Source organism: Pseudopodoces humilis, chromosome 25 (assembly GCF_049639895.1).
Source record: "Pseudopodoces humilis isolate 2021_Gansu_Grassland_sample_001 chromosome 25, ASM4963989v1, whole genome shotgun sequence".
NCBI lineage: Eukaryota > Metazoa > Chordata > Aves > Passeriformes > Paridae > Pseudopodoces > Pseudopodoces humilis.
Window position 1 is genome coordinate 3,224,787 of NC_142224.1, and position 24,783 is coordinate 3,249,569.

At 50.8% G+C, this 24,783-nt stretch overlaps 1 protein-coding gene across 6 annotated transcripts in view; it reads right to left on the reverse strand.

Annotated features, from left to right (window-relative positions):
• Positions 1-51: 51 nt before the first annotated feature.
• The window catches only part of B3GAT1 (beta-1,3-glucuronyltransferase 1), a 34,649-nt gene continuing 9,917 nt past the window's right edge, over positions 52-24,783 (reverse strand). Inside the window, exons 2-7 of one of the 6 annotated variants that reach the window (XM_088066891.1) lie at positions 16,139-16,257; positions 15,837-15,983; positions 12,664-13,172; positions 9,155-9,451; positions 3,428-3,545; positions 52-2,373 (exon numbers count right to left, since the gene is read on the reverse strand). In XM_088066891.1, coding sequence (XP_087923017.1) covers positions 3,459-3,545; positions 9,155-9,451; positions 12,664-13,172; positions 15,837-15,983; positions 16,139-16,142 — 1,044 coding nt within the window. In that variant the 5' untranslated portion in view covers positions 16,143-16,257 and the 3' untranslated portion in view covers positions 52-2,373; positions 3,428-3,458. The other 5 variants (XM_005528466.2, XM_088066894.1, XM_088066893.1 and 2 more) reach the window with 5 other exon arrangements.

Below are 24,783 nucleotides of genomic sequence, written 5' to 3' on the forward strand. Positions count from 1 at the left end.
CTGAGAGAAACACCAGACTGTGTCTGTAATGGAGGTGCAGGGTATTCTGGCTCTTAGAAACCATCATTTTATTTAACAAATTTAAATACAGTTTGTTTAAAACTGAGAACAGACAGTGCAGCTGGAACACACTCCATCCTGGCCAGGTCTGTCACACCTTTCTCTGCTCCCCAGGACCACGGCAGCTCTGGGACAGCTGAAAGGGCCCAGGCTCCTGTGGCCAGAGCAAAGTGCAGGGCTGTGTTCAGAACTCCATCCTTTGCATTTTTCTGACAAGTTATTTCCTTCCAAGGAGGGAAGGTTGGAACCCAGCAGGGACTGGAATTCAGATTAGTGAACCAAAACATGCAGCTCGGAGAGGACATCAGCTGGAAACTATTTCAATGCTATGAAAACTTGGTAGTCCTTGAAAAATGTCTCTTTCCACTGTAGGGTTTGCAGACTGAAGGGAACTTGGAAGGCCAGTACAGTAACGAATAAATCTACTTGAGTGCAGAGTTTTAATCCAAGGTAACAATACCTGTTCCCATAGAGCAGCCAGCAGCATCCAACACTTTCTTTCCAAGTAGTGCTTTAGCCATTGCATCTAAAAGGAACATTTTTGTAAAGGCTTCTGTGGCTGGGAGCTAAAGAATGTGACTTTTCCCCAATGGTTCTGATATACAGCGGGAGAAAATAACTTACAAAAAATATTTTCCTTTGAAATATCAGGAAATACATAATGTCATTAGTCCAAGGGGAGACTTCTGCACCGTGAAGCCAATAACCAAACCCAGAGCATTTTAACAGTTCTATGTGTTAGGGCTAAAAATAACCAAGTCTATTGCAGGATTACATTTTTCCCTCAGTTCAGAGGTAAAATTGTGCTTCAAAATTTTTGAAGGAATTGGGACAGTGGTGGGGGGGGTGTTCAAAGGTTTGACAACAGTTATGAAGGGGGAGGGAATTTAGGGGTTTTGGCTGGGGAGAAGGGGCCTGTTGTCCCTCAGTTTTTATCTCAGCAAGTTTGGCAGTCCCAGACAGAGTCACCCACGGTGGCAGCACCACCAGGTGTTGGATAAACAGAGCCCTGAGCCCAGGATCCCCTGCCCAAGGGTGCTGCTCTCTCCTTCAAAGGGGACTGGGAGCTGCTCCAGGGTGGCTTTTCACACCAGCTCTGCAGCAGCAGAAAAAGGGGCTGGGGCTGAAGGATACACTCCAGTCAAATGGGAAATGCACTAAAATCACCTCTTAGCATCCAGTCCCTAGTTTGAAGCAGTTTCATTTTTTAAGAGTAGAAATTTACCTTCAGAACATCCCATACCTAATGCTCACAGGAACCAAATTAGGGCTAAACAGGACCAAGGTCTGGATGAATATTACGGTGGGTGGCCCCAGCGATGCCATTAAACCCCACCTCCAATTAATTTAGTGTTTTTAGAGAATCACATGCTGGAGCCACGGCTCCATCCAGGATCAGTGCTGAACTGCTGGTGAGCAGCAGCTCCCTGATCCTGTCCCTCCATCCCACCTAAGAAAGGTGGGGACAAACCTTTCAGCGGGGACAGCACAAGGGTTGATGGTTTAAAACTCAAAAGAGGATATATTAGATGTAAGGACATTTTTTTACACTGGGAGTGGTGTCACACTGAGAGAGGTTGCACAGAGAGGTGGGGGATGCCCCATCCCTGGGAATATTCAAGGCCAGGAGCGACCTGGTCCAGCTGAAGGTGTCCCTGCCCATGGGAGGGGGTTGGACCAGAGGACTTGAAGTCCCTTCCACCCCCAACCCTTCCTTGATTCCATGACCACAGAGGAACATCAGGGTGCCCCCCAAACTGAAACTGAGGGAAGAAAAGGAGAGGGAAATCAGAGAACAGTGATGCTTAAAGGGTTTGTTCTAACCTGCCTTGCTTTTTCCCCCTCCCCAAACCTTTCCTGTCTTGTGCAGCGTAACAAACACTGATTAAAGTAGGTTTAAAATTAAGGGCTAAGGTGCCATCTCGGAAGGCAGCTGTCCCCTCCACGGCCAGAGAGCTGCTCAGGCTGTCACACAAGGTTCATGTTTCTCAGCAAGACCAGTCCCCGGGGGCCACTGCCGTGGCTCTCCCTCAGCCCAGGTGCTGGCAAACAGCCCCTGCTCGGTGCAGCCACATCCCAGCCGGAGCCTCCGTGCCGGGAGCTGGCAGTCCTGGCTTTCTGTGCTTTATTCTCCACCTCCGGAGCTTCTGCTTGTGCTCCGAGGCCAGGAGGAAGGGCAGGGGATCCGGGCAGTTCATGGATGCAGTGTTGCTTGGTTTTTCAGAAGTGGGAGGCGGCAGAGGTGCTGGCTCCCGCCTGGCTGGCTGGGTGGATGCTGTGGAGAGGAACCTTGCAGGTTGTGCATGAAGAAATCTGCAACAGAGACACAAACAGTGTGGAGATCACCCCTGTGCCTTGCTGCAGAGCCATCCCAAAGCCCTGTCCCGCTGCACATCCCAGGGCTGGGCTGGGGGAGCAGCTCCAGCCCCTCTGCAAAGCCTCTCCCTGGCACCCAGAACCTGGTGCAGGCTCTCCTCCTGCCCTGCCAAGGCCACAGAGCAGCAGGCAGGGCTCCATCTGCTTCCCCCAGGGAATGGGACATAAGGGAGCTCACTGCAGGTAAAAGTTCACCACTGCTGAGCAAATCCACCCCCTCTCTGCTCTCGCTTCTCAGGACTTAAGAGCAGCAACCTCCTCTCTCTCCAGGCCTGGTTCTACACTCCACTGAAAGGGAGTTGTGCATTTATTACTTTGCCCATAATAATGAAGGACAGCTCCACAGGCTGGGTGCGGATACAAGTGAATAGCTCGTCCTTCTTTCCTGCAAACCCACTGCAGAAACACCCAGGGCATGAAGAAACTCGAGTCAGCCATCAGTGTGTGTTCTTTCCTCCTTTCCACTGGAAAAGACGCCCCATGTTCTCCTCAGGTGAACAAACACCTCAGGTGGGGTTTAATCCACACCTTCCCACACTCATCACTGCCTCTCTGTGGCTTCAGTGTGGGTCTAAAGTAAATATTTCCCTCAGTGAAAGCTTCTGCCTGACCAACAATCTTTTTGCTGGCACTGCTTTGGCTTTCCTCAGGTGTTGGCATGTGGATGAATCCACACCCCTCACCCCTGTGCTTTAGCTATATTGAAGTTAATAAGGCAACCTTGTTTACACAAGGGTTTTTCTTAATGGTGCAATTCCTGCCTAAACTCCCTGCATTTCTCTTCCCCTCAACCTCTCAGCAGGTATTTAGCACTTTGTCTTAAAAAATAGATTAATTAAAAAAAAAAGAGAGATTAACTAATGGTCTTGAGAAGTTTAGCAGTAAAGGAAAATCAGGGTTGTGAAAAATGGAAATTATAAAGAATATTTTTAAGAGTTTTTCTCCTGCCCTTGTGTAGCTTCACAGTGCTGTTGGAAACGTGTGCTCTTACCTGGTGTTGGTCTCCGTTCAGCCATGCACAGTCAGATTTCCACATTGGGATCTGTGAATCCTTTCTTGCCCTCGTTCACCAGCACAGGCTTCTCTGTCCTTGTGTGCCAGACTAAAATCTGAAGAAGCCAGCAAAGCCATTAGCTGCACCTCTCCAGTGCTCTAAAAAATATCCTTGCACATTAAATCAATAGTGCAATTTAACCAGCCATCCTGGAGCCTAATGGTGCATCCACCGCTGAGAGGGGCTTTGCATAAACCTTCATTTAGGCAGAGCTGCTGCTCTGCAAAATGCACAGTGCACAGAAATTACCCATTTTACAGTGTGCTGTCGTGGGACATTAACCTGCTCCTTCCATGTAGTTATCGAGCAGCTCCCTCCGAAGGCTCATCAGCCTTCCAATGGGCTAAGGCAGCTCCCTCCCAGCCAGGGAATCACATCCCTGCTTCCCCACAGTTCCAGCTCCCTCCCAGCCAGGGAATCACATCCCTGCTTCCCCACAGTTCCAGCTCCCTCCCAGCCAGGGAATCACATCCCTGCTTCCCCACAGTTCCAGCTCCCTCCCAGCCAGGGAATCACATCCCTGCTTCCCCACAGTTCCAGCTCCCTCCCAGCCAGGGAATCACATCCCTGCTTCCCCACAGTTCCTCAGCTGCTTCCTTAGCACCTCACCCCCTCGGCCTGTGGAGTCACTGGAGGGGAAATGCAAATTCCTGACGTTTAGGTCACGTTGTGAGGGAAGAGGCACCACCAGCTCTTCCCATCACCATCCTGCCTTTGCTTGGGGGAAATAGAACCTGAATTCTTCAGCACATCCCTGAAAATCCATTCCTGGGGAGCAGGCATCAGTCTGCCCCCTAACCTCGGCATCGCTTCTCTTTTTTAACTTTTAAATCCTTTCCAGAGCCTAAAAAGCCATGAGAGTGTGACTGAGCAGGGAAGGACTCCCTGCTGCTGCAGTGCTGCCTCTGCTGCCTCAGAGCTGCTGGGGCAGGAGCTGCTTCCAGAATCCTCCCTTCCCACCAGCTCTGGGCTGCACACAGCCTCTCATAACCCAGCACCACCCTATGGACGCCCAAAATCCCCCTCCCCATCCCTTTGGAATGCTGGCCCCATACAGCACCCCCCTATTCTACCCCAGGTATTAAAACCCCTCTCCAGATTGCTTAAAACTGAACTGAAGCTTCTCCTAAAAGCTTCCCTCGGTCTTGGCAGCAAAGTTCCACAGAGATCAGCATCTCTGGAGGAGAACTGAGGTAGTTGAGTATTTCAGGAGGGCTGTTACAGGAAATGGTTTCTCCTTGCTGTGCTCAGATGGTTCTGGAAGCTGCTTAAAATACTCAATTATACTCATTCTTCCCCCTGGAAGCGGGATTGCTGGGAGCAGCTTTTATCCTCTCTGAACAGGTTTCCTGCTTCCCCTCACCTGTGCCTGGCTGTTTCCCACCTCGTGGGGTTTCCCTCTGGTTGCCATGACAATCCCCTGCGCACCGAATCCTGCAAACCCCTTCCACCCAGCTGAAAAACCAGGCCACGTCCTGCTTCTAAAGGATGAACAAAGCACCTTTCAAACCCTCCTGGTTCAAGCAGAGCACCTTCCCCCACCCTCCCAAGGAGCTTGTTTGACCAAATTCGTCTCTGATGTGAGCAGTCACCTCCTGCGTGGAGCTTAAATCTCTGCTAATACTGAAGCAGTGGAGACCAACTGCTGGTTGGAGAGGGTCCAAAAATCCATTTCATCATCCCCCACAACCACTTCAGAGCCCGCCCATCAAAGTCACCTTTGATTCCAGCCCTGCTCGTCCCACGGCAGTGACGCTGCTGCAATTACTGCGCTGCTTGCCCGGGAAAAAGCAAAACCCAACAGCGCTCACGAGTGGCTCTCAGGGCTCTGCAGTGATGGTGAGAGGATAAACCAGGTGCTGGAGAAATCCTGTAGCAAATTCTCCTCTTCAGAGAGAGCTGGTGAGAGCCCTTTGCGCTCCTGGCACGGCACACTCAGCCCTGCTCGCAGCCCGGGCACTCGCTCACGCTTCAGCACGCTCGGCGAGCAGGGGACACAGCTACACATCATCAGTGCTCTCCTTCAACTGGATCCCACCTCTGCACTCTTAAAGCCAAATGCCAAAAAAGGCAGATTAAGTGAGCTAAAATGGACCCATTTTCAGAGTTTGCAGCTTGCTAGAGCAGCTTTTACTATTTTTCATGCTGTGCTTTTTAATGTGGGAGGTAGATCACCATTTAGTACTGAAACATTTGCTTTTCCTTTCAGCCAGCGCTTGTTTTTTTCAGCAAGCAGCATGTTTTATGCCTCAGAGAAGCTTTGGCTCTCTCACAAGAGACCAAACAGCGAGGGGGACCAAATATCTGACTTTTCCAGAGCAGTTGTTTCATACAGATCACCCGAGGGACTCCCCTTTAAAAATACTACTGCAAAACCCTTCCACTCATTTACAGCCCTGCCATTTGGAGTCACGGGACTCAAAACAGATCTAGGAGATCACAAGGCTTCATCTCCACAGCAGAACAATTCACTGTCTCCCAACAGGAGATTAAAAAGCAAACAGAAGTGTTTGACCTGCAGTGGGAGGGGATCACAGGGTTTCCAGCACAGAGACCCTCCCAGGAGGGATTCAGGAACTGTTGTTTGAACTGGAAACTATGGAATGGGAAAAAAAAAGAGACACGAGGCTGAAAGGGCAGCTCTGCTCCCCCTTCTCCAGCCTGACAAGAAAATGTTCCCCCAGCTGTGCATTAATGGTGCCCATGGGCCCTGTCTCTGCTTTAGTCCTCCCTGGCTGAGCTCACTGCAGATTGTTCCCCTGGGTGTTCACAGAAAATGGGGAGCAGAACGTCCCCCCTTCCATCAGCCTCACAGGAATGCCAAATCCCAGACCTCCCTCCTGAGCCAAGGGATTGAAGAGAGGATGGTTTGATCTGGGGGCGTGGGGAAACAGCAGAACTCCAAATACAGAGAACCCTTCTTGCAAAGCTCTGTTTCCTTACAGCTCCAGCATAAACCAACCCTTCTCTCCTCATGAGGAGGGAAAACTTTCTCCTCAGCAATTAATACCAACTTTCTTTACTTTCTCCTTCATTCTGGCCAGTTCCCAGACCAAGATAATAAGCAGGATATGTGATCTTTGGCCTAAACTTCAGCTTTTTGCAGGAGTGTGTGTTTGTGGGCTGAATTCTGATCAATATTACCAGCAGTGCACACAGGGAAGGCAGCATTTTTGGAGAACAGATGTCTGTGCTTATCTTACACATTCCTCTGATCCCTCCTTAATGACTCTATCTAAGCACATCATAATTTTTAATGTAAATCTCCCTGCAAAGCAGGTGTGTGGTTATGTTTAACAGAAGCAAAGCATGACAAGTGCTGGGAGCACAGGAGACAGAGAGGAGCCTGTGCTTTGGGGTCAGAGGACCCCAGACCACAGCTGCCTTTGGTCCTTCTCTGCTGCTGGGCCAGACTCTTCTCCTGGTAAAATGGGTGAGTAAAAGCAGAAATGGAGATTTCCAGGGAAATGGAGGCTGCTGGTGCCAGCTGAAGCAGAAAGGCAGAGCCCAACCTGCAAAGCTGCACTCAGAGCCTGCCAGGAGCAGACAGCATTCAGCTCACAACAAGGACCCTTGTGAGCTCTCCCCAGCCCAGCCAAGAAAAGAAACTCAGTCTGCTTCCGATGCTGGCCAGCAATCCCTGCTGCTTCCTCCCCATCCCTGACCTGGGTCACAGCCCTGCCTGGCTCCAGCACCATTTGTTTCCTCCTGCCTGGAAACAACATTTTCCTTCCTCTCCTTGCTCCACGTGTTCCTCCAGGGCCGTCATTTCCCACCCCCAGCCTTTTAGCACAGCTTCCTTCCAACAGGTATTTATTTACAGCAGGGACAATGAACCAAAGACTGAGTTACTGGCCATGGAGTAAACACCCCTAATCTTCTGTGTACAGCATAAAAGCAGCCTGTCCATCTCTTCTGCCTGTTGGAAACACATTTATTTCCACACAGTGCCCAGGAACAGCGATCTAATTTTAATCCAATCTCTTTCCCCATTCTTGGGGGGCTGGTTGGGTTATTTGTCCCGGCAATGGACAGCCATAACCACAGAAATGTGGATTCAGAGAGGCACAGCAGGTATCAGATAAAACCCAGACTTGCTCCGGCCTCTTGGCTCCTCCTCCTTATTCCTGGATTCCTTGTGAGAGCACTGCTGAACATTCAGATTCCTGTTTTTTTCCATGGCTTTGGAGCAGTGCACATGGAAATCAGGCAGAGGGTATCAGTCACATTTTCTTTTCTATCCCAAAAAGGATGGAGAACTGGATCCAACACTGAGGCTGTTAGCAATAACAACTTATTTGCAATAAAAGAGCAATTCTGTTGGGGCAATTAAGCAATAAAGACTCTCTAAATCAGACTGGCTGATGTTTGTAGCAGCCAAAGGTGTGGGAGTGTTACACAGGGGTCTCTGATCTCAGAGGGATCCCCACCACACCTCCAATGTTTAGGGGACCCACTCACAAAGCTTCAAATCCCTTGACAGCACCTCTGTGGCTGATGGGCTGTGATTGATGCCTGTCACTCTAACCAGCTTTGTCTCATGGTGTCTCCCACGCTTCCTGTCAGCCCAGACAGATTCATCTCTCATCTCAGACTGGGAAGTCTTTAGGAAGAGAACCATCAGTGGTTTCTGTGTTATTTAGCACACGGGGTCCTGCTCCCTGACCCAGCAATGTTGATCAGCTGACAGCAGTAAAATCCTCCCCAAATGGAGCTTCCTGGAAGCCTCCTGGAGCTCAGAGCAATATCCCAGGCACTAAAACATTTCTGTATTATCTCTGACAGAGAAAGATCCAGGTTTTTGTGGGCACCTACAGCACAGATATTGCACAGATGTCAGGAGGGAGAAGACAACTTGGCAGCAAGGCAGAGACTGTGTGAGCAGCCCTTCCCTGCAGCCAGGGAAGGCTGTGGCTGTTCCTCCTGGGGTACAGCTCACAGGGGCCCACAGAGCCAAACCTCAGTGTGCCACAGCACTCAACCCCCCAGTCAGGAATTCACATTAAATAACTGACATTTCACCCATGGAATTCCCTGCTCCAGGGGATCAGCAAGGCCACAGGAAAGCCCACCTTGAAAATAATATTTTTTAGGGGTAATGTAAGAAAGAAGAACAGTTACAGGGGAGAGAAGACTGTATTTCAAGGCTTATGCAACCACTAGCAGCCTGCAACTGAAAGAGATTTAGTGCATAATTCACACATTAGCATAATCCCCCATTGCCAGCTTCCATGACATGGGGGTGTGCTCCCTCCAAACACAGAGGAGCAGCCTGGAGGAGACTGAGGGGAGGCTCATAACCATCTGCAATTTCTTCATGAGGGGCAGTGGATGGACAGGCACTGATCCCTCTCGTGTCTGTTGAGGACCCAGGGAATGGCTGGAGCTGTGCTAGGGCAGGCTCAGGTTGGATATCAGGAAAAGGTTCTTCCCCAGAGGGTACTGGCACTGCCCAGGCTCCCCAGGGAATGGGCACAGCCCCGAGGCTGCCAGAGCTCCAGGACAGCACTACCAGGGATGCCCAGGCTGGGATTTTCGGGGCAGGATTTGGACTGGATGATCCTGGCGGGCCTCTTTTAACTCAGAACATTCTGTGCAGTGACAGAACAATGGGGAAAACAGGGGTTCCTTCCTCAGCACCCCCACACGAGGAGGAGATCATACCTTAGTGCAATTGGCAGCCTTGGGCTCGAGGTCGCTGAGGGTGACCAGCTCTCGGAGCAGGCTGCTCTCCTGGTAGCCGCCCTTGACCCCGCGCAGTTTGAAGTAGGCCTGCGAGCGCTGCAGGATGAGCCTGAGGTTGACGGCGAAGCCAGCCATGTCGATGGCGAAGGGGCGGTGCGGATCAAAGACGGTTTTCCAGCCGTACACCTTCCCCGCCGCGTTCACCTTGGGCGACTCGTAGCGCAGGCCACCCACGAAGGCCACGGGCCACACCGACACCTTCCTGGTGCTGCGCATCTGGGGGCGAGCACACACAGGGACACGCTGAGCCCACACCAGCTCTCCTTTGCTGGCAGCTAAGTTTTTAGCTAGCTGAGGCAGAGAAGTTCCCTGGATTGTTTGTTTTGGGTTTTTTTTCCTTTTTTCTTGGATCTGTTCAAACCTGCTCTGGACTGCAAACACAGCCAAACCCCGGGAGCTCACGGCTGTGGCCCACCGGGGCCTGGGCCTCGACACTTTCCACCACCAGAGGGGTTGATAAGAGCCTGAGCAAGCCAAGCTACACCCCATGGAAAGGATTTTTCTGGATTTCCCATCTCTGCAAACAGTGAGAGGTTTTATTGTTTAATATTATTCAATTTCTGTTAAGTAAACAGTTTTTTCCACTTTTCCCCAAGAAAACCTTCTTCCCGAACCACTTAGAGGAGGGGGTGCTTGAATTTGCTTTCTGGAGGGACACCATTCAAAGATTCTCTCCCAAATTTGCCCTAAACCAGGACAAATACAGTTATCGGCACCATTTATACAGTTATTGGGACCAGCAGCCCCTGGCACAACCACCTCATGTGACACCTTCAGATTTTAGCTTGTATACTTTTCAAATTCTGCTCTGGTGTGATTCCTCAGAGGCTCCTGGAGCAGGGGCTGGCCAGAGTTAAAGGAATAAAGCAGGGATTTATTAAAAGCCCTTCCAAGGATCACCCTGGGCACTGCAAGAGCCCGGCCGTGGCTCCACCCAAGATGGGCCCCGGCTCAGGAGTTTCACCCTTGGATCAGTTCTGGTCCATTTCCATCTCGGGGTGAATTGTGCAATTGCAGCTGCAGGTGATGCAGTCCCATCCTCCCAGATTGCTCTCCTCAGTTCCCTGCTGCTTGTGCTTTTTGGGCCTGGAGCTGCAGCGCTGCCCTTGGTTGTGGGGCTGGGGAAGGATTGTTGTGTGTGCCTGAGCTGTGAGGAGAACTCGCTGATACTTTGTGTGGAGTTCAGAGTTAGGGACCAGTGCACAACCTGGAAAATGTGAAAGATAAAACTGAAGGCATCAGGTGTATAGCTCTGAACTCCATATGGAGTGTGGGCTGCTGTCTTCACATCCTGGTCAGAAAAAACAATTCCTCTAGGCCTGAAACTCAAGGGCACCTCACTGTCTCAGTATAAACAAAAAGTGAGATGGGGGGGAGAAAACTGGGGGTAAATAACTTAATTGCCTAAAGTTGTAATGGGAGAATTAACCCCTGATATAAATGGACCAAATTTATATCTGTACAAAAAACTCATGATCATCGTCTATTTTGGATGTAGCCCCTTGGGGAGGCTTCATCTGCCCTTAATGTACCTGAAGGTAGAGGTCTCTTCCAACCTGGTGATTCTGTGATTTGAGCTGCAGTCTCAGGCTGTGTAAAGCTAAGGGCCTCTCCCAGAGTGAGGCACTGCAGCTCCCAGCCTGGGGGACAGCTGGGAAGAACAGCCTCTCCAGACATTCCCAGCAGGCAGGACAGTCCTGTCTCGCTGCTCCTGCCCTGTGGAAAGTGCCTCTGCTCCCCGTGGTCACCAGAAAAGGAGCAGAGCCACCAGGGACCCCTTTGGCCACCTGCACTTGCCAAGGCAGATGATTTGAATGCCACTCACCCCCAGCACCCTGCCCTGCTCCCTGGCAGGCTCAGCCTCCCATTCCGCTCTCAGCTCACTCTCCTAGATCAGGGATCTCCCAGAGCTAATCTCATCACTGCTAATTACTGCAAACGAGTGCAGAAGAGCTCTGGCACTTGCCCTTCCGCATTATACAGCTGCTAACGGCAGCCCCTGTCCACAGGGAACAATAATGTGTGTCTCCTGCATTTCACAGCACATTTCCTTGGCTCGGTGACCTTAACTGCACAGACATATCTGAGAGGAGAAGCCTCTATGTGCACAGCACACGAGTGAATGAAGGAGCCCTTTCTGCTTTATTCATGTGAGGAGTCTGTCTCAAGATGCCGCCAGAGCCAGCCTCAAAGGGGATGGAGGAAGAAAGAAATTCAGTCTGAATTCACTTTCAGCTTTCAAAGCGTGTGTATTCCTGTGGCTGTGAAAGCTAAAGTGAGAACCATCAGGGAAGGGAAAGAGGCATGTATGAGGAAATAAATAGGAGATCCCTGCTATGAAAACTGGCAGCTGGTGGGGAAGGAAGCAATCCTCCTTTCTTGTCCCTTGCTGCAGGAATTTGGCGTCAAGAGAGCAAGGGAACAAGTAAATTCTGAGCTGGGAGCCAGGTGAGGTACCTGGCACTGTAAGACCATTCAAACCTGCAGACAGGAGCTCATTTAGAGCCCCAGCTGGACTGGAACAGAGAGCAAAAGCCCAAGGAAAAGCTTCCCCTCCTCAAGCCCAGACTGTCAGGACATGCTGAAATTCAGCCCTGGAGCTGCCAACTTCCAGGGGGAGATGTCAGCCCCTCTGTCTGCTGAGAGCAGCCTGGGACACATCCATGCCCAAGTGCTGGAACAGGAATGGCTCCGGGGAGAAAGGCTGCACATCTCCTGGCACAGAGACATCCCTCGCCCAGGCAATGCATGGAGGGCTCAGCTCTTCCAGGAGGGGAAGCAAAATCTCTGACAAACTCCTGCTCCTGGAGACAAGCACAGAGAACATCTCTAAACAAGATGTCCTGGAAAGGCTGTGGCTGTGCTGACACAGCTCAGGGGTGGCTGCTGTCTCAGCCGGGGCCTGACAGCTACAGAATTTAACCCTGGGATGGGAGGAGGCAAAGGCAAACCGCAGGGAAGGAAAAGGATCCCTCAAATAAAAGCAGACAGGAATTAACAGACAACCAAGTGGTGGAGGAGGAAGGTGGATAACATCAGATCAGCTGGAAATCTCCAGGACAAGGCGAGGAAGGAGGATGGCTGAGGTTTCTTTGCACGATGGACAGCAGGGGATGTTCCAACCCTAACGAGGCTTTCACAGGGGAAAGCAGCTCCTCATTAACTCCCTTTCCATGGAAGCTGCCTCCTGATTACACACCACAGATAAGCCGGGGTTCCCATTGCTTCCCACGGGAGGCTTTGGCTCTGGAAGCACACAGAGTAACGGAGCTCCCAAGAAAACCAGAGCACAGCTACAGTGACTACAGCCAAAACTCATCCAGAGCCCAGGAGAGGACATGCCCAGCATCTCCTCAGCTCACTCACAGCATCTCTCACCCCCTCCCCAGGCTAATCAGCCCCATTCATCCCCCCCAGCAGGCTCTTACCTCCTCGAAGAGCTCCAGGCTGTAGGTGTTATCATCATCAGCAAAGTAAACAATCCCGGGCTGGCTGTTGTTTTTGTTAAAGGTCTCTCTCAGCCACCTGAGGGCCAGGTTCCTCTGCATGGTGCCTCGGGGGATGCGGGGGTCCCTCATGTCCCCCCGCAGTTTGTAGTTGCGGGGTGTCTCCACGTTGAGGTGGGTGTAGTTGAGCCCCGTGTCCCGCAGCAGGCGGGTGATGAGCGGTGTGCGGCGCTGGGAATCCTCCACCAGGATCCAGTGCAGGTTGGGGACGTGCAGGAGGGTGTTGGCCAGCCTGGTCAGCTCTGCCTTCTGCACCGGCCGGCTGTAGGTGGGGGTGACCACGTGGATGGTGGGCAGCGTGTCTGACCACGGGGGTGGGCGCGTGTAAACGTACTCTGTCCTCACCACCTCCACTATGTCCCGGTCCGACAGGCAGTATTCCTTGGAGTCCAAGCCTGCAGCGAGATCACGCTGGGAGTCACCACCATCATCTGGGCAAGGGCATGGAGAGAAGAGAAAGCCGCATGGACTCGGGCGTCCGGGGCTGCGGCCACCAGCGGGTCACCCTCGTGGGTGCCAGCAGAGGAAACAGGCTCGGGTGGAGGCTTTCATAGATAAGGGCACGGATAAATAAAGGCATCAGGGACAAACACATGTGAGAAAAGGAGATTCTGCTGCTAGAAAATCAGCACCAAAAAAAAAAAAGGTCTGAGAGCCCGGGACAACTGGGCTGAGCGCTCGCAACAAGCAGCTTCAAAAAGCACCCAGAAGAGACAGGATTGTAGATCTAGATAAAGAAAATAGCCACGTGGAGTGATGATCCATCATCCCTGAAGAGCTCCAGTGCACCACGCTCAGTGGGACAGGGCTCACAGATCTGCACTCAGGAGCTGGAACACCTGGACTGGGAGGCAGGAAAAACCTGGTGGAAAACACCAGGCCAACGAAGATCCCCTACAGCACGGTCTGGGCAGTGCCCCACTGCTCTCTGACAGGCACAGAGATGTGGGGAAAGACACACTTTAAATCCATTGATTTAATGGATTTAATCTCTAAATTGAGAGTGGAATTAAAGCCTGTAACTGCAGGTTTTTTCCTGCACAGACTTTCCCCTGCCTCAAAAAGACCCCTCCAGCCTCTGAACATAGCATCCCCCTCAGGGCTGCAGGTATGAGCAATGAACAGCCTGAAGATCGGATACTCTGATCCAAACATAAAACCCCTGCAAATCGCAATCAGCTCGAGGAAAACCAGTGTTGACACCCCTGCCACTTTTCCAGGGTGTAACTTCCACGTTTTGCACTGCAGAGCAGCGGGAACGCCATGGTCTGCAGAGATGAAGTGGGACCCCTGCTCAGGATGTAAGGCTGCCTCTCCAGTGGGCACAGAACATTTTGAGCCATAGATTCTTCACAATCAGGTAACTACCAGGAACTTGAGATGAGAAAGAACAGGAACAGAGAGCCATTAGGTCTGATCCAGCAGGGGACTACCCATGGCTTTTTCATAGCGTGTCATTCTTCCAGCAGCACAGACTTTGATACCTGAACCAAATGAAGGCTTTGTACTGCACGGCATTGACAGGGGCAGGGTGGATATCTGGGGGAGGGAACAGGGTACACGTTGTTATCACACCCTAAGTACTGCAAAGCACCTCAGCATCACACAGCAGAGCTCTCTGAGAGCAGAGAACGCTGGAATCAATTCAGAAATAAATCTGCAAAATGCATTGGACACAGACAAGAATGTAATTAGCCAGGATGGTGCCTGAGACAGTTTGCAAAGCCCTGCAGGTCAAAGGCTCAGCTGTGAGCCCTGGCACGGGGAAGTGCTGCTGTTCTGGGCATCTCCAGGTGCACATCTCACTCAGCACCTGTGAGCAGAGCATCTCAGACAAGCTTCACAAGAACAAAATTATTCCTCTCAAGAGCTTTCAGGTCCATCTCTACCACCACTCACTTTCCACTGGGGGCTCTGAGAAGCAGAAAAGTGTCTCATCAAGGTCACTGGTGAATTCTTGACCGAGCCATTGGAGCAGTCTCTGTGCTGTAACTGCAGAGGCCATCCACAGAAAGCAGATTTTAGGGCAGTGATAGACCTGCTGTACATACAGCAGTGTGTTTTTAGTCATTTTTAAAGTCCACTTTTAGAGCCTGGTAGATCCCTTTTCCTCTGAAACACTGTCCACCTTCCAGAAGGATCAGAGGTGATTTCTCCTCTGCCCAGAGCCTCAGAGGTGGCTGTCAGGACAAAGTGAAAACTGAACTTCCTGGGACTCAAACCGCACATCAGTGTCCAGAAAAGGGATAAGCAGCTGTGGAGGATGGAGACAAACACTGAAAAGGGAGAGAATCCCTCAGAAAAAGGGACCAGAGAGGATGAAAGGGTCCTGAAAACGATCTGGTCTTCTTCCCCCAGACCAGCCTGCCCACAGCAGAAGGGCAGAACCAAGAAGGAAGGTGGCAGAAGGCAGAGTGGAGTCTTCCAGCCCACAAGAGCCCTCATAGCCCTTAGATATTGCTGCTGTGCCAAGAACAGGACCAAACTGGGATGCTTCTGGCTAAAAGGGTTCCCTCAGAACTTCCTGGAGCCCCCTGACTTGGACCAGGGCTGTGTTTACTGCAGTGTGTGGCAGGCAGTGTGGAATCAATTTCTCAGTGCACTTTAACTCCCCCAGGCAGGTGAGATCTGGCTCTTGCCTTCTCCTTCAAGATCAAGAACACTGCTTTTCTGCTTTGCTTAAAAAGTGCTCTCAGCCTCCCATCTCCCAGAGCAGCTGCCTCGAGTGGCAGCTTTGTTTCCTCTGCTCTCTCTCTTGCAGCTTTCCCGCAGGAATAACTTTGTGGGCAGAGCGCTGCCAAGGCCAGCAGGGAGGGAATCCTCTCTCAGGGAACAAAGAGAAGCAGCACTCTGCATTTAGGCCATGAAGAGCTCTCCAAGTGCAGCAAGCACATCCCATGGCGTGGAGTTTGATGCCTCTGAAGAGCCCCTACGAGCACTGGGCTGTTCCTACAGCAGAGGTGGGGAGGCTCCTGCATGGGCATGGTCTGGGAGCTGGGATGAGCATGGCTGCCATGGAGAAATGAAATGAGAGAGGAGATGAGGACGAAGGGGGGATGCACGGACTTGGCATGGGCTGGTTTGGTTTCTCTCACCCTTGTGCACTGCAAGCAGTGGAGCAATGGTGCTCTGGTGCCAGACGGTGATTAGTAGTGTCCAGGGCAGAACTATCAGCACGATAGCCAGGATGTCTCGTCTCTTCGGCATCTCCAAGACTGACTGGGCCCACAGCTCCTCATTACCTGACAGTGAAAACCCCAGAGACAGAACAGCAGAGCACATGGAGAACAGAAATAAATGGGCAGGAAGGAGCAAGGACAGAGAGAGAGAACGCGAGAGAGGGAGAGAGCAGCCAAGGCGACACGACTCGTGGGTCTTACCAGTGCTTACAACCCACCCATTGCAGAAGCAGGTTTGGAGGGGCCTTGGCTGCTGAGCCCAGGAGCAGGAGAGCACTTCTGCAGGGCACTGCTGGAGCTGCCAGCAGGAACCTCAGGGACTCATGTGGAAGGAAACCTGCAACACAGAGCAAAGGCCAGTAGGCAGAGAAAGTGCCAGAGTTCTCCTGGAGAAGAACAAACCTCACTGAGGCAGTGAGCAGCAGCAGTGCTGGGAGGTGCCTGCTGGGTACCCAGTGCTTTCCCTTTGCATCCCCTTGTCGAGCAAGTCCCTTTTGTCAGCCGAGTAAAAGCTTCTCAGTCCTGTCTGAGCCATCCCAGTGGAACAGAGCCTTCCCCTCAAGCCAGCCAAGCCCACAGGAGGAGCAGAGACTGCCATAACCACACCACACCAGCCTGACACATCAGCACATGCTGTGACCCCCCCAGATCCTCTCCCTTGGCCAGGCAGAGCCCTGGGGTGGCTACACTTCTGCTCCTGGGGCACAGAAACGTGATCCCATATTTTTCCTGATGCCTTAGGATTTCAGCTTTTCTATTTTTCATACATTTGTAATCCTGTAATTTGTAATCCTTCAGTGTGGAACTCCAAACTCCACACACACTGGGAGCTGCTGCTTCCCCACTTTGGGCAGACACAACAATTCCTCTCCAGGCCTGGCAATCAAGGACACCTCACTGCCTCAGGCCCCAGAGATGGAAACAAAAGGGAGTTGGGGGCAGCAAACTTGGGGGAAATTCCTTCATTCCCTGCAGCTGGAATTGGGAGATGAACACCCAGTGTGCAAATGGAACAAACTTAGAAAAGTGGGAAACCCATGACCCATGGTCCATTTTGGGTGCAGCCCCTGGGGGGCTTTGTCTGCCCTAAATGCACCTGAAGGCCCTCCAATAAATAGAACTGCTTTTTATCCCCTTAATTTTGTTTGGCCTCTGTTTTTTGGTAGCCCCAGAAAAAGGCATCATTCCCATCAGTATTCCCTCAGCTCAGCCCATCCTGCGGGCAGCTCTAGCACAGCCAGTTTTAGCTCCGGCTTCCAGCAGCCTGCTCAGGTTGGTTCCCTCTCAGAGGTGCTGTGCCTGGAGTATATTAAAGTGCCACAATGGCTTAGTTTGATGCAACACGAGCACATACAAGATTTAAGCAGACTGTATTTCATGCCGGCGCCTCGGCGAGCAAAGCACAGCACTTAGCAGGGCTGCCACGCGCGGTGGGCAGTTTGCAAACACGGGTAGCAGTTTAGTGCTGCTGCTCCCATGTGGGGCAGCGCATTAGAGGCTGCTAAAAGGGCTGCAGTGCAGGCAGGCAGAGCCCAGGGATACTGCAGAGGAGCAGGATGCTCTGGGAAAAGCGCTGCTCTCCTGCTGACAGTGATCTGGGAGTTATCAGGTCCCTTCCTTAAATCCCCTCGGTGACACGCTACTTGTACAGATGTTTTCCCAGAGCTTTTTCTTGATTGCATGGAGAAGTCCAGGTCCAGATCCCTGATTAGCCCAAATTGGATTGATCTGAGTTTCCCTTGGCCACTGTACAGCCAGCCCCCAGCACTGAGCCCACTTGGAGTGAAATAGCTCCAAGAACTGACAGGTTTTTCCTCTAAGGGAATCTTGCAATCAAGCAATATTCAAGTGGCTGGACAGAACCTGGCTCTTCCAAATTAGCACTTCAATCACAAAGACATTAATTTACCAGGGAAAACAAGAGGGAAAGAGGTCATAGGTTGGGCTTTGTCCTTAAAATGTCATGTAAATGTCCCTCAACTCAAGTTTCAGTGAATAATTTTTTTCCCATGCATATAAAACCAAAACTCATAGGAAAATTTCCAGCCAACTCTAGCAAACAGCCAGTTCTCCAGTCAGAGCTCCCTCATTTATTTTCAGAATTGGTGAAAGCAGCCTCATTCAGACAAAATAAACCAGGGAGGAAAAGGAGGAATTATTCCAGCAAGCATCAGCCTTCTGCTGCATCCCTGTCCAGCTCCTGGAGCCAGAGAATTCCCGCTGGCCTTGATCTGCCAATGCACAGTGCCCTGAGGAAAGAGCATCTGGCCTCATCCCTGCCGTCCCTGTGGTTGCTGACTGTGCCTGAACACAGGACAAGGAGTGTTGGCATCCTTGGAATCCTCTGACAAAGCTGGAACAGGTCCCCTGAGCATCCCTGCAGGGCAGGGCCAGATGGGGCAGCTGGAAAGGCTGAACACCCGGTACAGTGCCTTCCCCAGAAATGCACCAGGGAAAGGATTCTGCTGCTGGAGAGGGGCTGGGAGGAAAGAGCAGCTAAAAAAGTCACCCAGAGCCCATTCACAGCCCCACAAGCTGCCACAGTGGGCTGGCATCACCAAATGTTTGTCATGGGCAGCTTCCTCCAACACAGCCCCTACCTTAAATCTGCCTTTTCCCTGCCTCCTGCCCATCCAGGCTCAATTCAGCCTCTTCCCATGGGACAGGCTGAGCTTGCCACGATGGAAAATGGGCTGCTTTGTGCTGGGGTGCTGCTCTGCTTTCCAACCCCTCAGCACCGGTGAGAACGAGCAGGCTCCAATGATTGTGATTTGCTCTGTCCCCAGCGTCGATTCCCTTCCATTTGCTCTGGAGCATTCAGCAGCTCCCTGGTCACTCAGCTGTCACCATGGGCTGCCCAGGGCCAGCACAGCCCACTCGTGGCCCAGCAGGGAGAGCTGCCAGGCACAGGGAATGCTCCAGTGCTCCCTTCCCTGTCCCCCCAGAGCTGGCTGAGCTCCCTTTGCACCATCGGCGCTCCTGGGCTGCAGATGCCACTCAGACGTGGCTGCAGTGAATGTCCCCAAAGGGCCACGAGGCCAGGCTGGGTCCCAGATGGTGATGGGGGGCTGGCAGGGACACGGAGCCAGAGCCTGACCCCAGTTCTGGCCACACTGCACCCTGAGCTGCCCAACAACATCCAGGGAGCACCACAGGCTCTGCTCTGCAGCATCTCCTCACTGCTGATTCCTGAAGGGATTTGCTTTTATTGATGATCCTGGCAGAAGGACGTGGTAAGAATTCCTCTGGGGCAGCTGTGAGCACTGTGAAATCTCCATCCAGAGCTTTTCAAGCTTCCCTCTCAACACCCTGATGCCACTGAGTGCCTCGGTGTGAGGTGACGTGGGCTCTCAGTGTCACAAAGCCACGCTCCCCCTCTCATCACATGCCAAAGCTGAATGAAAAAGGTGAAATCCATTTCCTCCTGTGAGCAGCATCAGCCAGGAATTGCATGGAAGCCTGTGATTTTACACTGCTGCTGAGAGGAGTCACAGCTCTGCAGCCTGAGACAGAGGGCTTTCCTAAATCCCAAAATTCCCTTGTTGCCAAAGCCAGGCTATGATTTTTGTTGCTGTTTCTGGCACTAGACAATAATTGGTCTGGGAGAAATTATGCTCCTCTTCAAGGCATTCACTGTAGCCCTTCCCCATCAACACCACTCTCCTTTTCTCACTGAAATTGTTCAAAACAAAACCTGCTTCCTTCAGATTGTCACATTTAAACTTCTCCTATCTCCTCTTCCCCAGGGAAATGAGGGAGGAACAAATTCAAACATCAATTAAAACAATCAAACTCTATTTTCCACTACAGAAAGTATGAAAGTAACTTGCCTTTTTTTTTTTCCACTTTTGAAAAGTGAGGTGAAAGCCACAAATCACTGGCTCAAATGTAAGTGATTTTGGGGTTAAAGTACTCCTAAAAGAAAGGAGTTTTGCATGGTTTTGGGAAGAATTGGGTGCCACACGATGAAAGAAATCCCCATCCTCCGGCAGAGGGCAATGGTGTCGAGGAATGACAATATGGAAAGGGCACTGATCTAATAAAAAAGCTTTAATAAATCCTGGATCCACGTGTTAGTAACATGCTGGATTATTAAACAGTGAAGGTTCTTTTTTTAAATCAAGTTAATTGGCATCAGCTCTGACACTTGCCATAGGAAGGAGTGATTTGATCTGCAACCTTTATAGTCATTTTTACCTTCATTCCTCCTCAGGGGCTGCTCAGCCCCAGTGTCATTAATCCTTGGTTTGCCCACACTGAAGAGAAGTGATTTAGAAAATGTTAAACTAAAGAACGGCTTGATTTGAATTTGTACCTATACATCTTACTGGAGTAAAAACATTGTCTAAATGTGAAAAAAACACACCCAAAAAAATCCCCAAACAAACACAGCAAAGGCTTTGTTGTGCTCCAAACAAGCCGGGAAATAACAAACAAAGGCTGCCAAAACCTGCAACAAAAGCTTTGCAAAGAACACAAACACTCACACTTCAGGATATTCTCACCAAAGGCTTTTCCCTCCCAAAATCTAAACACAAACCTTTCACTTTTGGAACAGCAGCTGGGTCGGATCCCTGCGGAAAAGTGATGCTGGAGTGGCACAAGACAAGAGTTGGTGCCTCTGCTCTGCCCCACCTCAACCCACAAGCCCAAAATTCCCTTCTGGATTCAGAATTCAGGCTCAGGCAGGCGTCTGGCACAGAAATCAGAGCCAGGGATGGCAGTACAGGGATGTCCTGCCCGCTTCCCACAGGGGAAACTGAGGCACGGGGTGGTCACAGCACAGCAGTCCCTGGGAACAAGGCAGGATCAGGACAAGGGGCCAGGCTGGATGGGGCTGGGGGTGGAACTGGATGAGATTTAAGTTCCCTTCAACCCAAACCAGTCTGGAATTTTGGGATTCTGGAGCGGTTCTGAGCTCCAGGTGCTCCACATTCATCCCTGCTCCTTCCCACTCTTCTTGGCAGGGGATGGGCACTCCAAGCCTCTGTCTAAGATTTTTGGCATTTGGCAGAACAGGCTTGTAAAGCACAGGCTAAAAATAAAGGTAGTAATAAAAGCCTCTTGCTCGTTAATTACTCTGTAAGCCATTACTGCCTAAAAACCCCATAACTTTAATGGGGGCTATTATAAGTATAGTAGCAAAACTGTGCAGCTAATTAGTGTTTAGTTATTAAGCAGAACATAGCCAGAACTGAGTAATGAGCACACAGAATTGCTGCTTCTTGGAGGATTTAATCAGGGGTGGTGGTTTCAAGCTCAGATTCTCCCCATGCAGGGGACAAAAGGACACAGGATTTTCAGGCCAGTCCTCCCAGAGAGCTGTGAGGGGGAATGGCCATCCCTGAGCTGAGCTGGGCAGCACAAACCTCGGATTGCAAGTCAGCAAAGGGAGGGAGAATGATCAGAAGTGTTTCAGCTCTCCAGGAGAATCCTTCCAGCTAGAGGAGACCTGGATTCATCCATGAGAATCCAGGTTTTGGAGCTGATGCTGCAATGGAGGGTGAGAGTTTGCATCATCTCTTCACCCAGCATTTGTTTCCTTCTTTTAAAAATTAAAGTAATTCATATGGTCAGAAATACAGAAATAATGCTTTTTCTTTTCCTTTTATTTATTTTTTCTTTTCAGTTTTCAGAAATTCAGAGATGCTGGAAAAGCCTGGTGAGGAAGCTCAGTTTCTGGAGGCTGTTTTTTCACTCAGTATTTTCTCCAGCTTCACCTACAAACCACAGTCACTGCACTTGCCTTGGCTACAGAGCCATTCCTTGTGTTTTCCAAGCTGCCACAGAAACTGAGGCACAAAATTTCCCTGACCTTGCAACAGCTGAGGCAAAACCCAGCCCACCCTTCCCTTCCAGCCTGAGCCCTGTTGCCACAAATGGGATCAAGAACACAGATTATCTCCCAGGAAAAAAAAAAAAATAAATTAACCAAGCTTCTCAGAACAACACTTAAATTTTAAAGCAAGCATGAGCAAAGTGGATCAAGTGAGCTCAGCACAAGCACAATTAGCTGCTGGAACTTATTGCCACAGGATATTGAGAAGAACAAGAACTTAACAGGATTCAAAAAAGGATTAGTTGTGTATGTGAATAAACTGCATATCCAGAATTAGAATGAACCACCCACCAGTTTGGAAAACATATAAACCCTTGAGTTTCAGAGCTTCAGCCAAATATTAACAAGCATCAGAAACTTTCTCTTCTCCAGATTAATCCCCCCTCCATGGCAGAATCAGCACAGGAGGTGTGGTAACACTGCTCTTACGTTGTGACACAGTCCCGAGGTTCCACTGCTTCCAGCAGCAGGGCCCATCTCCTGGGAAAGCCTGAAAAGATGGGATTTATTGTCCTAAATGTGTTTATTTTCCTGTACAGGCTCTCACACCGCAGTTATCACCTCAGTGCCCAAGTGCTGTCCTGATTTTCCTTAACCACAAGCACTGCACTTCCTCTCCTTCCTGCTCCAAATCATTTCCAAGGCTGGAAAAGACAGGAATCCTTTTGTTAAATGATTTTGGAAAGGGCTGAACCTGGGCTTTGAAACTTTCTTGTGCTAAGCGAAGCAGGAGCAAAAAAATGTGTCACACACTTGGGCAGCAGCAGCAGTGAGGCTGCTGAGGGTCCTGGATGCTGGGAACAGGGAATGGCAGCAGCTTTAGGAACTCTTTCTGCTTCCAGAGGATGCTCTGCCCTGCCAGGATTGGCAGCACCCTCTCCAGCCAGGAAAGCTGTGGCTTGACTCAGGTCTGGGGTGAGGAAGCCTCTCCAGCACCCAATCCTCCCTGATCAACGCTGCACTTCACACGTGGTTTTCAAAAAGCATCTCTCCCAGATGAAAAGCTGTTTGACTTACAGCCCACTTCCAAAATGGAAAGGCAACTGGGAGTTGTTTTTCTTCGGGAAAAGTTGGTGGGTTAAGGTTGCTTGTGGGTGAATGGTGGGGAAATGCTCCAGCAATTTGCTCACTGAAGGGTTTCTCCATCCAAGTCTCCTCATCTGGTGACACTACACACCTGGAGTTGTCCCCTCTGCTCAGCTCAGACCACATCAGCACTGCCAGCATCAGACACATTCCCAGGCTCTCTATTTCCACCTCTGTGGTCTGCACTGCACTGGATATTTTGTGCACCGCTGACTCCCATGGATCTGAAAAAGTGACATTAACAAAGGATGACCCAATTTCAACGTGATCAGGTTAAATTCCCCAGCTCCATAATAGGCTTTGCATATGCTTTGTCCAAGGGGTTTGAAGGCACGAGCTGCCACGTGACACCTATGGGAACAGGTGGCAGGTTGGAATGACCAAACCTCACTTTTCCAGAGGAAAAACCTCACCTTTCCAACCTGCAGGCCAGCAAACTGCTTTTTTCTGGGATGTGCAAGGCTGAATCATTGAACCAAATGTGTCAAGGCCTCCTCTGGACTTTCCATTCTCCTTCTACCCAAGGAAGCCTAACAAGCCAAACCAGTACAACACAACAGGACAATAAAAGGAGACAGACTGGTGCTCACAGATGCTGGAGCATCACCTCCACCACCCCACAGCTTGTGCTGGTGATGGTTGAGAGAAGCCCCAGGCTTTTATACCTCGTGTGAATTAACAGTGGAGGATTCTGTGGGTGTGTCTGGAGCCCTGGGATACGCTGGGAACCGCCTCCCCTCACTCTGGCATCTGGCAAAATTCACAAATCCAAGCCTCAAACAGGCAGAGCTGTGCCCAGCAAGCCACAAGGCCTCATTTTATCTCCCAGTTCCCCAAGTTCACAATTGCAGACCTGGAGATGAGACTGCTCTCCTCGCACACCCCGTGCCAGGGGGGCACAGCAGGGTGGGACACACCTTTGGCATCACCTGGCAGCAGCTCAGCAGCCCCACAGCCATCAGCACTCACTTTTAATTAAAGAGTTCTTCCCTACCTCTGGAAGAAAATAAATCCTGCTCTATTTAAAAAGAGTTATTAATAACCTGATTCTAATGTATAAAAGGGGAGAAAGAAACTCACGGAGTTGTGAGCAAGCTTGTCCTCTCCCACTGCAGAAAGACACCACTGGGCTCTCTAAACACCTTAAAAAGGGATTTAGTTTTTAAAAACATGATTATTATCTTTTCAATAGCAAACATCAAATATCTTAAAGGCGCTTTTTTAAAAAAAACAAACATGAAGGCATCCAAATTCTCCATCACTTTTGGAAACAGCAGCAGGTGCTGCAGGCACAAGTCCCTGAGGAGAGAGGTGAAGTAGGAACTGCTTTGCAGGAGCTGCTGTTGGAGCCGCAATGCCCAGGCTGGGAGATGCTCCAGACAGGCAGCCAGGAGCGTTCCTTGCTCCTGGGAGCAGAGTGAGGCTGTTCCTGCCCGGGGGAGGCTCAGTGCTCCTGGCAGTGCTGGCAATTCCCAGCCGGCATCTCCGCCCTGCTCCTCCCCACAGCTGCTGCTCAGAGCTGGGGGAGCCCCAAGGAGCTGCTTCGATTGTCAGAAGCACCGAGAGCAGCCAGGCTGGGAATCTGAGCTGAGGAGTGTCTGGGCTGTAAACTCACATTTAAATTTGTGCCTTATTCCAAAGCACCTTTGCACTGCAGAGGAGCTGCCAAGGATCCCGGGGTAATTCCTTGTTCTCTCCCGTCCCAGCAACACCACAGCACATCCCAGCACTGCAGGAACAGATTTATGGCATAGCAGTGCCAGTCACAGTGATACCTCAGGATTTCAGCTTTTCTGTTTCTCACACATTTGTAATCCTGCCGTTCCTCAGTGTGGAACTCCAAACTCCACACACACTGGGAGCTGCTGCTTCCCCACTTTGGGCAGACACAACAATTCCTCTCCAGGCCTGGCAGCCAAGGACACCTCACTGCCTCAG